This window comes from Dendrobates tinctorius, unplaced genomic scaffold, assembly GCF_039654945.1.
Source record: "Dendrobates tinctorius isolate UK_male_01 unplaced genomic scaffold, ASM3965494v1 ptg000016l, whole genome shotgun sequence".
In the NCBI taxonomy this organism is placed as follows: Eukaryota; Metazoa; Chordata; class Amphibia; order Anura; family Dendrobatidae; genus Dendrobates; species Dendrobates tinctorius.
Window position 1 is genome coordinate 56707780 of NW_027361684.1, and position 13514 is coordinate 56721293.

A 13514-nucleotide genomic window follows, 5' to 3' on the forward strand; every position below is an offset into this window, starting at 1 on the left:
CAGTGATCGTATATAGGGGGCAATTGGACTCACTGTAAAAACAACAGTGAAACACAGCCGGGCTGAACTTGCGGTGACCTCGGTGACATCCTCGCTGCTAGCAGGGATGTCACAGAGGTCACCGCAAGTTCAGCCCGGCTGGGAATGGAGCCTCAGTGACTGGATGTAACCTCTATGACGTCACCACAGGTCTCTGAGGCTGCGCTCGCAGCAGCTCAGTCACCAATAGTTTTCAGCCTGGACAGTCACATTTTGTCACCGTCCAGTTTGAAAACTGTTTATCCCCCAAACATGGATTACAGCGTGGGACAGAACGACGGAAAGGAATGGTATATTGTTGTTTTTGTAATTTACTTTTATTACAGGAGAACGGGGTATCGATGGAATTAGGCTTTTTAAAAAAATGGAAAACTGTGTTTTGCTTTATTTCTAATAAAGGACTTTATTTTGGCTGTGTCTTTATTTGCCATACAACTATAGGATTGATAATGGAGAGGTGTCTTATAGATGCCTCTCCATTACTAAGGCATGGGCTTTATTGTCACCTGACAATACAAAGGTGACATCAACCCCACAAATATGAATCCCACTTGCCACCACTACAGGGCAAGTGGGAAGAGCCAGGCAAAGCGCCAGAATTGGCATATCTAATAGATGTGCCTTTTCTGGATAGCTGCGGGCTGCTATTTTTAGGCTGGGGGGGCAATATCCATGGCCCCTTACTAGCCTGAGAATACCAGCCCCCAGTCTGTTTTAGCAAAGTTGGTTGTCAAAAATAGGGGGGAACATTTATTTAAATAATTAAAAAAACAGCCTGGGGACCCCTCTATTCTTGATAACTAGCCTTGCTGAAGCTGATGGTTGCAGCCCTCAGCTGTTAGTTTTGTCTGGCTGGTTAGAAAAAATACAGGGGAACCCAAGCAGAGTTTTCTTTTAATTAATTATTAATAGCGCAGGAGCGTCTGGTGAATACTCCCATCCGCCGCTCCTGCTCTCGCTGTTTTTAGGGACCTCCAATCACAGCTGCAAATTCACGCTGTCTTTTGACAGCGTGGGAACTGCTGCTCTCTGACCGGCAGGGATGATTTCACTGCAGATCAAAAGCAGTGTTTGCCGCGCTGCCATGTATATGATAGCGTGACAAACACCCGGTGTTCGGGCAGTCGAACCTAAACAGTAACACGTACTTCCTGGTGAAGTCCATGTTCAGTGTCCATGCCCGAATAGTAGGTGTTCGGTATGGACGCCGAACTTTACTGTTCAGGTTCGCTCATCTCTAGTGGTGATGCGACTAGCAATTCACCAGCTTATTTGAAAATAGAATAAGCCTCCTGGGGGGGCTCTCCAGGAAATAAGAGCTCTACCAGTATACCAGAAGATGCGCTAAAAGGTGGAAGTAGGGAAAAATTCTGGGGCATTGTTTGACCTCCCTGTGGGACCACTAAATGCCAACAGAATGTAAGTAGTTGAGCTGGTCAAAATTATTAGTTGAATAATCAGAGGGAATGTGATGTTGTGTATTTAGTGTACACTTTGTAGTTGTGGGATTGTCTTTCTGTGACCTTTGTATTTTAACCTGAAGTGCCATAGCCAGGACTTGTGTCAGTAACGTTGATACACTCAGTAGATAGATTTTGCTACAGAAAACCGAGTTCTTAGGCTGGTTTCACATTTACGGATGGAGGGCTACGGACGTCATCCGTGACGCCCCGCCCCCGCCTCCTCCGGTTAGCTCCGCCTATTTCTGTATGCATCTTCATGCGGCCTGTGCACCCTATCTTTAACATTGAGTACGCAGGCCGTGCCGCAGTATGCGGATGCCGCCGCATGCGTTGTTTTGGCGGTGCGGCGACCCAAGTAGAACGCATCATGTTGAAATTTTATGCGGGCGCCGCATCGTCAAAACAACGTGTGCGACGGCATCTGCATATTGCAGCACGGCCTGCGTACCCAATGTTAAAGATAAGGTACGCATGCCGCGTGAAGCCGCATGCAGAAATAGGTGGCACTAATCGGAGGAGGCACGGTGGGGGCCGGGGCTTCACAGAGGAAGTCCGCAGCCCTCCGTCCGCAAATGTGAAACTGAGGCTTAACATCAAAATCAACAATTTGCATCGGTAAAGGCTAGTAAAAGGCAAAGAGCTAAGTTTTCATTCCTGACTTTGACTGTGAAGGTATTGGCAGAAGAGTGAGAGACCACCCAGCTGCAAAATCCAACATTACTATATGCAGGTGAGTGACCTGATGCACTTGCTGTGTAAGGTTTAAGTTACTGTAAGAGCCCACTTATGGAAAAAATACAAAGAGATTAAGAGAAAATAATTGTGCAGTAAAGTTTTGCGTGCTGAAAAGTTAAAAGGTTTATCCATCTTACCACAATTGTTTAGTATGCAATATGGCATTGGACTACAGCTTCCACTAATCAACACAAAACACAGCAGAGACTACCCTGGATTGTCCCGTTGAGATGAAGGAAAGGGATAAGGTTTCTATTACGTGCACAGCTGTTTAAAAATTGTGGATATGTTGGATAACAGCTTTAAGATCTGAGAAATGAGGTCTAAATAGTGTCTTCTGCAAAATGTCAAAATCAATAGTTCTGTTTTCATTCATGAATATCACATTAGCACACATGACTTTTTGTAGGGCACTAAAAACTGAAATCTACATAGTAAATAGTTCACAAAATGTGACAATGTAATGAATGGGTAATAACTGTTGTTCGGACACTTTACTGTATCTGAATAAACATTGCTGATTAGTTAAGATTACAATATCAGACCACCATCACACATTAATTGATGAGCCATTAAAATATTTAATGAACTGTTCATAAAAATATATTGAAGCATAACTCATTTTCATTATAATTTTTTTTACAAGGAAAAACAAAGATGGGGTTAATGTCGTGCCCATGGCTGTACATTGCTGGATTACATTACGTCATAGACAATTCATTGTTTTTTTTTTCCGACTGCAAGGTGTCATAGTTTGCATTGATTTTGTACATCAACTGTTTATTTTCTCTTCATCTTCCTATGTCTTATTTGCAGTGGCATGCTGTGAAGAACTACATCAGTAAAAAGATATATCTATAATCCTTCGTTCAAACAATCCAAAGATTGCTCACTTGTCAATGTTGTGAAAATAGAGGCAATATAATAACAATGAATATATTCTATTTCAGGATGAATAAAAAAACACATTTGCACAGACGTGGTAATTAATTTCTGCTATATTTAACTGTTAACTAAATGTAAAAATGAAAATAAAACAAAAATTGTAAGAGCCCTATTATGTGATATACAGCATATATAATATTTGTACCTGTACAGAGAATATTTTAGTTAATAAGATAAAACTACATTCGATTGTTTCAAATTGACGTGCATTGTTCAGGCTCCAACCACATTACAAAGTGCTCAAACACCTCCACAAGCAGCTGCTTGAATTTCACTCACACATACAGTGCAATTAATGGTCATTGTTTGGTGCCTCCACATATGTAATTTACTGCAATTACACACAAATTAAAGACCTTGTGGGATGAAGGAAATGGCACATACAAGACAAGGCTCAGTTTATGGGAATCACAGGAATATTCCAGATTTATATACATGTAAAGATACATATCATGTTAGGTACGGGGTATATATAGGTTAAGTGACTTAATATAGAGAACAAAGAATATAAACAATAGGTTTAATAAGAAGTCTACAAATTGTAATCATCAATGACACATTAAAATTTCCAAGAAATCAAATGACTAAAAAATTAGTTGAAAAAAACCCCAACTTGTTTTATTTTCCTGCATTATAGAAGCTCAGTACAGCGTTGGCTCAGTGTTTTCTGAATCAAAGAGACATTTTGCATATCATTTTCCAGGGAGCATTGTTTGGCTTAGAAGACTTCTTAGACCAGCTGACAGTCTCTGTAATGAGGTAGAGTACTTACCTACACCAACATCAAAAGCATCTCACCCAACCAACCAGTTCCCCACTTTATACTGATGAGGCTCACAAACCCCAAAACAACTATCTCAAGAAGGATGTCTCTTTTAGAGAATATTCTGGTTCCTTCATCTTGCAAAGCCTGTTAAAGGGACAAGACACTGTCTTATTGGGTAGTTATCTCCAATAGGTGACACCAGAGATAGCATTCTTCTGATAAAGAGCTAATTTGCAAACCTAAAGGTAAAACACAACTCATTTGCCATAAATGTGAAATTTCTTTTTATTGTGATAGCTGTTCTCTGCATCTAACATTTTTCTTTCATTCCTACGCCTCTCCGTTTCTAAGATATGGCCGATTCTTCCTTGTACGTAAAGTTTGTCTCCTTTTATGTACATAATTGCGTTTCTCAACTCTTATTCACTGAGGTTTTCTTTAAGACCATGCCTAGTTGGCTAAAGTACTAGAAATATATACAGGGAAGAGGAGCCATATCTCAAGAACAAACAGGAGCAAAAACGAAAAAAAAAAAAATATGATGTTAGATTAAGGGGTAAAGTGGCAATTAGAACAGGTAAAAAAATATATATTTATGGCATATATGAAGTCCTCTTTTGGTGTCACAGTTCAGTCCCTTGAGCACCTCTGGGCTGCAGACAGTGTCCTGTCTCACTGTCTTGTCTTCTGCCTTGGGGATACCACGGTTGATGTTCTCTTGTGCACCAATCTGTAGTTGCTCCCCTCAGTTCTCTGCTGCTTCCCCTACAGTCACTTGTTAACTCTCAGCTCTCAAGGGGATCAACATGAACCACTGCATCTTCTTCCTCCCAGCCAATGCTTCACAGTTTGATAAAAGTTTAATAAAGATCCTTTCTCCATCTTTTTGTGCATAAGCACTATGGCATTTTTCAATCTAGAAGCTGGGAAGGTTATTTTATTTCCTATTCCTGGTATCTTATTCAGTTTGCCTTTTGACATCTTCCTGTCTGCCCTGATTCCCTTGACCTCCTGACGTATTTAATCTGCCATGACCTTTAACTGTGTATGTCTTCAGCATACTGATTTAGGTGTAGTCTGACCATTTTCATGTCAGCTGTTGCTACTTTCAGAAACTACTTTTGGAGCAGCGACACCCTACAAGGCGTTACATATAGTTGTAGAAGGGTTTAAAGGGAACCTGTCACCAGGTTTTCCACATATAAAGTATGGGCAGCATATGTAAACCCTCTGTTATAGCATACTAGAATGCTGCATATATGTGCCCAATCTGCTCTGCAAGGCACAAAAAAAAGCTTTATTATAATTACAGACGGTGCGGTCCGGTCAAATGGACGTTTGTCTTGTCTCCTATGTTCTTACAAACAACGTCCTCCTTCCCTGTTTTCTGTGGATGACACATCCTATGTCATCCACACAGTGTCCTACACCACGCTCCTGCGCAGGCATACGGCTTTCTGCCCTGCTAAAAGCAAACCAAAATATTGTAGTGCACAAGCGCAAGTTTTACCTATGGGTCATTGGCACTCTTGTCTTTCCCCATGCATGCCAATTGCAGTTCTCTTCTCTGCCCTTAGCAGGGCAGAGAGAAGTGCGCCTGCGCAGGAGCACGATGGGGGACACTGTGTGAATGACATAGGACACATCACCCACACAAAGCAAAGAAGGTTGGTGATCTTATGAAGATAGGAGGCGCCGGATCAAGATCACAGACATCCATTGGTCCGGACCATGCCATCTATAAGTATAATGAAAGCTATTTTTTAACGCTTGCAGAGCGGACTGGGGACATATATACAGCATACTAGTTTGTTGTACTAGAGGGCTTACAGGTGTTGGCAGTTCTTTATATGGGGAAATCCTGGTGGCAGGTTCCCTTTAAGGTTAAACACCAGAGAAACAGGTAGACTTTGTTTCCGAGTATAGCCAAAAGCCAAATCCATAACAACTTCATAGGTCCACATCATCTACTCTCTGGTGTGATACTAAGTTATAAACTACAGAATGCAACTTCACATTAAAGAGAATCTGTCACCAGGTTGGACCACCATGATGTAGTGGAAGAGACCTGGATATCAGAGATGTGTCACTTACTGGGCTAAGTTTTGCTGTTTCAATAAAATCATTTTTTTTGTCCCCAACACTAATTTGCAGCTCTCTGTCACTATACAATGTACACAGAACGTTGTTATGGGTGTGGAGTTATATACAGCTCAACAATGGAGCTCTGCTCAATCTGAAACAGAAAACTATGATTCTGTTATAACTGATACACCCAGTAAATCAAGGACTTATACATGGCTAGAATCAGGGTCTTTCTCTCTACTTTATGCTGCTGTCAGATTACATAGTGAAAACCTGCTGACAGATTCCCTTTTCTTCCCTTGGCCCATGCACAGACTTTTAAGCTGTGATCTATGGAAATTATACAACGTGCTCTCAGGGTGGTTTTAAAAAAAACAACAACAAACCACTGTTTTTTATACTAATGTTTCTAGGACAGTCTTTGTTACAAAAAACAATGCAGACAGATATTTGCTGGTGCTCAGGAAGGAAATATGAAATGCCCCACAAATAATTCAGTGTAAATAGGCCACAGTCAGGGTCAGTACTCATCCGCTCAACAACTAAATGTATTTATTGCCATGTAGTATTATTAAAGTCATATCCAAGATGATACATACCTTCGCTGTCTTTAAACTTTTTAATTGCCACAATTTCCTTTGTTTCCTAGAAAAAGAAAAGTGACATTTTAATCCCGATCTCATGTTTTATTAGGTTTTACTGTTCAATAATCCAAAATGAAATGCATTACATGTGTTCTAGGAGCCGCCAGATATACACTTCTGTTACTCAGCCTCAATAGCACTCATCGTAGCTCAGTTACATGTAAAACGTCAATGTTCAGATGTCAATTTAGATACAGTGCTGTGATGATCTGCTCTCATGTTTCACAAAATATTTTAAAGGGGTGGTCTGAAATACAAATTAATTTTCATCCTAAATCCCTATCTATTTAATGCCAAAATCTAAACAATTTTCTAATATATTTTAATAAACAATTTCCTATCCTTCACTACCTACCCTATTTGCTTTTCTTTTTTCCTACTTCTTTTAACGACGCTTTGTTTGTGAATCCCAGTGCATGCTGGGATACTCAAGTGAAGTGTTGTCAGGGGGCAAGAGGCTGCGGTCATTGCAGCAGCCTCAGCCCCAGTCTTAAACGAACTGTCATCAATTGCATTCATTTCAGGGGCTGGGCTAGCCCTTTCGTGATGTGCACTGTGTGATGTGCACATTGACAGTGCGCTCTCTCACCCGCTCAGATCAGCAGTACCGAGCCAGCAACAGAGCACACTGTCAGTCACCAGTTGTGGGGCGGTGCTGGTCTCTGAACGCTGGGTATTCTGGCACCACACACTGACATTGTGCTCTCTACTAGCTCCCTACTGCTGATCTGAGCCACCGAGAGTGCGCTGTCATTGTGCACATCACATAGCCCCTGAAATGAAGGTCACTGATGACGCTGTGGTTCAGGGAGGGGGCAGGGGTGGCGGCAGTGACTGCAGCCTCTGTGCCCTGATGATGATTTTTTTTTTTGAGTATCCCAACATGCACTGGGGATTCTTAAACAAAGCATCATCAAAAAGGAAGTTTGACAAATAAAAAAGAAAAGCAGTTAAATAGTGTAGTTAGGGAATTTTTAATTAAAGTACATTAGAAAATTGCTTAGATTATGTCTTTCAATAGATAGGGATTTAGGATGCAAATTAACATGTATTTGAGACCGCCCCTTTAACTATGCTATCCTCTCCACACACAAATACAAAATATATGTACAGTCTTTAGCTATTTCACTATTTAAGTGGTAGTCACCTAAACAATCTACCATGTATAACAGATATTAAGGCTATGTTCCCACGATCAGCGTTTGTTGAGTTTTTTACGCTGCAAAATTTCTGCACCTTAGTTTATTTGCGTTTTTTTCATGAGTTTTTGCATGCGTTTTTTTTACACTGCATTTTTATTGCATTTTTTATGCGCTTTTTCTTTCTCTGTTTGGTGTGTGATGCTTTAAATAAAGCTGCTTTGATTTTCAAATTTCCTGGTATTGACATTCCTGGTATTGACATGCGTTGACATTGCGTTTTTCTACTTGCGGATTTTCTGTATCTAATAAAAGTCTATGGGTAAATTCCGCACAGAACTCAGCATACCCACAAGAGAAACTGATAATGTTGCAGATTGGAAAACGCACCGCAAGTCAGTTTAAGCAGATATTTCCCAATATCACTATGATGTTCAGTGTATAGCATACAGTTTCCTCAGCCTACCTGACTGCGGGCTGTATCCGGGCCGTTATGTATAACACAATGATATATTAGCACTGCACTCAATATACACTGGGTGCAGAATTATTAGGCAAATGAGTATTTTGATCACATCATCCTTTTTATATATGTTGTCCTACTCCAAGCTGTATAGGCTTGAAAGCCAACTGCCAATTATGTAAATCAGGTGATTTGCATCTCTGTAATGAGGAGGGGTGTGGTATAATGACATCAACACCCTATATAAGGTGTGCTTAATTATTAGGCAACTTCCTTTCCTTTGGCAAAATGGATCTAAAGAGAGATTTGAAGGACTCTGAAAAGTCAAAAATTGTGAGATGTCTTGCAGAGGGATGCAGCAGTCTTGAAATTGGCAAAGTTTTGAAGCGTGATCACTGGACAATCAAGCGTTTCATGGCAAATATCCAACAGGGTCGCAAGAAGCGTGTTGATAAAAAAAAGGCGCAAAATATCTGCCCATGAATTGAGGAAAATGAAGCGTGAAGCTGCCAAGATGCCATTTGACACCAGTTTGGCCATATTTCAGAGCTGCAACGTTACTGGAGTATCAAAAAGCTCAAGGTGTGCTAAACTCAGGGACATGGCCAAGCTAAGGCTAGTTTCACACTAGCGTTTCTGCCGTCTGCGCACGGCCGCCGATAATCCCCGCCCCCTGCCACGCCCCCTCCTGACATCACCGCCTATTATCGCACATGGCCGCATGCGATCTGCGCACCCCATCTTTAATATAGGGTGCGCAGACCATGCGCTAGTAGGATTTTGGAGTGCGCTGCGCACTTTTGTAGGTGCGCCGGTGTGCGCCGAACGCAGCATGTTGCATTTTGCCGTGCTCGGCGCACCTTCAAAAGTACGCAGCGCACTCAAAAATCCTACTAGCGCACGGTCAGCGCACGGTCTGCACATCCTATATTAAAGATAGGGTGCGCAGATTGCATGCGGCCATGTGCGATAATAGGCGGTGATGTCAGGAGGGGGCACGGCAGGGCTTATCAGCGGCCTTGCGCAGACGGCAGAAACGCTAGTGTGAAACTAGCCTAAGGAAGGCTGAAAAACGACCACCTTTCAACAAGAAACATAAGATAAAACGTCAAGACTGGGCCAAGAAATACCTTAAGACTGATTTTTCTAAGGTTTTATGGACTGATGAAATGAGAGTGACTCTTGATGGGCCAGATGGATGGGCCCAAGGCTGAATCAGTAAAGGGCAGAGAGCTCCACTCCGACGCCAGCAAGGTGGAGGTGGGGTACTGGTATGGGCTGGTATCATCAAAGATGAACTTGTGGGACCTTTTCGGGTTGAGGATGGAGTGAAGCTCAACTCCCAGACCTACTGACAGTTTCTGGAAGACACCTTCTTCAAGCAGTGGTACAGGAAAAAGTCGGTATCGTTCAAGAAAAATATGATTTTCATGCAGGGCAATGCTCCATCACATGCATCCAAATACTCCACAGCGTGGCTGGCCAGTAATGGTCTAAAAGAAGAAAAAATAATGACACGGCCCCCTTGTTCACCTGATCTGAACCCCATAGAGAACCTGTGGTCCCTCATAAAATGTGAGTTCTACAGGGAGTGAAAACATTACACCTCTCCGAACAGTGTCTGGGAGGCTGTGGTGGCTGCGGCACGCAATGTTGATCGTAAACAAATCAAGCAACTGACAGAATCTATGGATGGAAGGCTTTTGAGTGTCATCATAAAGAAAGATTTTGTTTGTGCTGCTTTTTCATTTTTTCAATTTACCATACAGAAAGGTGGCTATATTGGTCACTGATTTTTTTTGTTTTGTTTTTGAATGTCAGAAATGTTTATTTCTAAATTTTGTGTTGTTCTATGGGTTTCCCTGGTGAAAATAAACAAGTGAGATGGGTATATATTTGTTTTTTATTAAGTTGCCTAATAATTCTGCACTGTAATAGTTACCTGCACAAACAGATATCCTCCTAAGATAGCCAAATCTAAAAAAAAAACCACTCCAACTTCCAAAAATATTAAGCTTTGATATCTATGAGTCTTTTGGGTTGATTGAGAACATAGTTGTTATTCAATAATAAAAAGAATCCTCTCAAATACAACTTGCCTAATAATTCTGCACACGGTGTATGTAAGGGTGCTTTCATATTGTGCTGTGTCCCCGTCAGGGCATATGTCCAATATCCCCCACAAAACGAGGTCAGGACACATGCTCCAACGGGCCATAGACTGTAATGGTGACGGCAGAGTGAACGGTGGACACTCAGACAAAGTAAACTGCGTCAGCGTGTTAGCCTCTTGTAGGCGTACCCTTCCAAAAAAAAGTGCACGGCAGAGCTCATGTTCATTCTGCCGTCACCATTACAGTCTATGGTCCGTCGGAGCATGCGTCCAGGCCCCGTTTTGCAGGGGTTGGGATCGGACGTATGCCCTGACGGATACATTAAGTTCTATGTGAAAGCACCCTATAGAAATGTAAAATGTATCGTACATCAGCAACTTCCATTCACGACTATCTTTACAGTAAATACAAGAAGCTGCTTTCAGTTTTTCTTTGGTTCTCACATTGGATTTTTAAAGGGGTTGGCTTGAGTTCTTAAATGGTTAATATTGAAAAGTGCCTGTGAAAACAAGTAACTTTTCAATTTACCATTTTTTTAAAAAACCTCTTCAGTCTTAAGAACAGAGAGTTTGTAATTCTATAGTTTACCGTTAACTGACATCTTGCAGTCTCAGAGTGGCCTGTTAACCAAGATAAAAAGAAAGCCCCGCATGCAGGCGCTGTGCCCTTGAGCTTGCAATCGCCATTCTGAAGCTGGCCGGATGATTGGATCCAGAAACCTCCAGTCGCCCTGTGCTTCTCCAATGCTAAACGGCAAAGCTACCTCTGCTAGGACCACGGGAAAGTGCTCAGTTCGAACCAGCTGTCAGTGTTTTGGAGCGCACTGCCCCAACAAGCAGGCATCTAGGAGGTAGAGGAGTGGTACACTCCTAAGTATAGTATATTAACCCCACAGTAACCGGGACAATTGTTTAAAATCTGACATCTGTCACTTTGTAGTAATAACTCTGGAACACTTCAAAATATCCCATTGATTTTGAGATCGTTTTTTTCGTGACACATTATACTTTATAATAATTGTAAATTTAAGTTGATATGTTTTACATATTAGTTATAAAAGTATCAGAAATTTGACAATTTTTTAAAATTAACAATTTACAAACTTTGAGTGATTATCCCTTTAATCCAGACAGTCATACCACACAAAAACATTACATTTCCCTCATGCCTGCTTTACATCAGCACCATTTTTGAAATGTTTTATAATTTTTAATTTTTTCAAGGAAATTTACAAAACTTATTTTTTCAGGGACCTGTTCAGTTTGGAAGTGAGTTTGGGGGTCCTATATATAGAAAACCCCCAAAAGTGATACCATTTTAAAAACGCCACCCCTCAATGTATTCAAAATTGCTTGTAGGAAGTTTATTAACCCTTCAGATGCTTTATAGGATTTAATGCAAAGTGTCAAGACAGGAATGAAAAAGTAGATTTTTACCATCTAAATGTCGCTAACTTCTGGACAGGCCGCTATAGCTGGCAGACTCTAAGGCCATTATTTGTCCATGAATTGCCATGGCAACCATTAGGACCACACAATCAACATCTCAGGGTGCCAATAGGGTTGAAGAGAGTCCCCCCACACTCTGTTAACCATCTAGATGCTGTAGTCACCATAGACAGCAGCATCTAAAGGGATAAACGGTCATGGTCAGTGCCAACACTGATCGTGGCTGATGCAGCAAGTTGTCAGCTACAGTGTACAACTGACAGCTACAGGATTGTCATCTGTCGGAGGATACTAGTCCCTTATATCACAGTTCAGTAAAAAGATGTATTGGTGGTCATTAAGGGGTTAAACATTCCTTGTATTTACCATATCTTTTAGGAGGACTAATCATTTGAAGTTTTCATATACAGAAACAGATCCTACAGCTTCAGACCCATAAAAGGGGCAATACCAGGTCACATTGTACCAAGACCCCTTCCATAGAGTCATGTGCAATTGAAAAAGAATGAATCATAAGTCTAATTATCTCACTTTCTTAGTGGTTATCTGCTCTAAGTAAATCAAAGCAATCGATTCAACATTCTCAATAAAAGTCTGGTTAGAAAAATCACTTCAACCACTGCAATAAAAATAAATACATTAAAATAAAAAAATAACAAAACAAACAAAATCATGAGAACATGCCCAAGTATAATGCTTAAAGTTGTTGTCCACAAGTGGTGAAATGTTCGGCAAGCGCAGCTGCTCACCAAATCCTAAAGGTGTGTAATGCATACACCATTAGGATTCAGCTCTCCTTCCCATTTCCAGCAGTCATCACGCGAATGCAAGTATGCAGACTAAGGGTCCCGTCACACTAAGCGACGCACCAGCGATCCCGACAACGATATGACCTGGTCAGGATTGCTGGTGTGTCGCTACATGATCGCTGGTGAGCTGTCAAACAGGCAGATCTCACCAGCGATCAGGAGCAGCGACAACGCGGGTAACAAGTGCCCACGGCGCTTAGTTACCCGCTGTTTACCTTGGATACCAGCTCCCAGCACGTGCATGCTGGTATCAAAGGTACACTGCGGGTAACTAAGCGACGCGCGTTTAGTTACCCGCTGTTTACCTTGGATACCAGCTCCCAGCGTCTGCTTAGAGCGTTGGGAGCTCGCTGATCGATGGTCTCCCGCTGCCACACGTGATGCGTGCTGGCCAGTGGGAGACCAACGATCAAAAAATGGCCCAGGACATTAGAGCATGATCAGCGATACACGGCGGGTTGGGTGGTCGCTGATACGTGTCACACACAGCGAGTTCGCAGTTACGTCACAAAACTTGTGACTCAGCAGCGATCTCGCTAGCGATGTCGCTTAGTGTGACGGGGGCTTTAGTCTGAGCTGCATCCTAGTTACCCAAATTGCAGGCAGTCTCAGACTGGGGTGCCAGAGGCCCACCAGTAACCTACTTCAGGGCCCCACTTTTCAGCTACATGCAAATGTGTCACAGTAGTCTCAATCACAAACTTACATAGCAATGAACTGGGTAGATTGTTATATGAATAAAACTCTTGCAGAGGGGCCCACTGAAGGATTCTTCTGTGGGCCAGTCCAAGCCTGCTTGCTGGTCCCAGATATGTGCAGTTCCACTTCTGTTTAGAGTTTTACACAGGGGGATATTTCCTGTGT

General features: G+C 41.9%; 1 protein-coding gene across 8 annotated transcripts in view; it reads right to left on the reverse strand.

Annotated features, from left to right (window-relative positions):
• CDKL5 (cyclin dependent kinase like 5) overlaps positions 1–13514 on the reverse strand; it is a 482089-nt gene that overhangs the window by 152213 nt on the left and 316362 nt on the right. For all 8 annotated transcript variants that reach the window (XM_073565893.1, XM_073565896.1, XM_073565898.1 and 5 more), the window contains one exon: positions 6633–6678. In XM_073565893.1, the coding sequence (XP_073421994.1) occupies positions 6633–6678 (46 nt within the window). The remainder of the gene's footprint in view (positions 1–6632; positions 6679–13514) is intronic.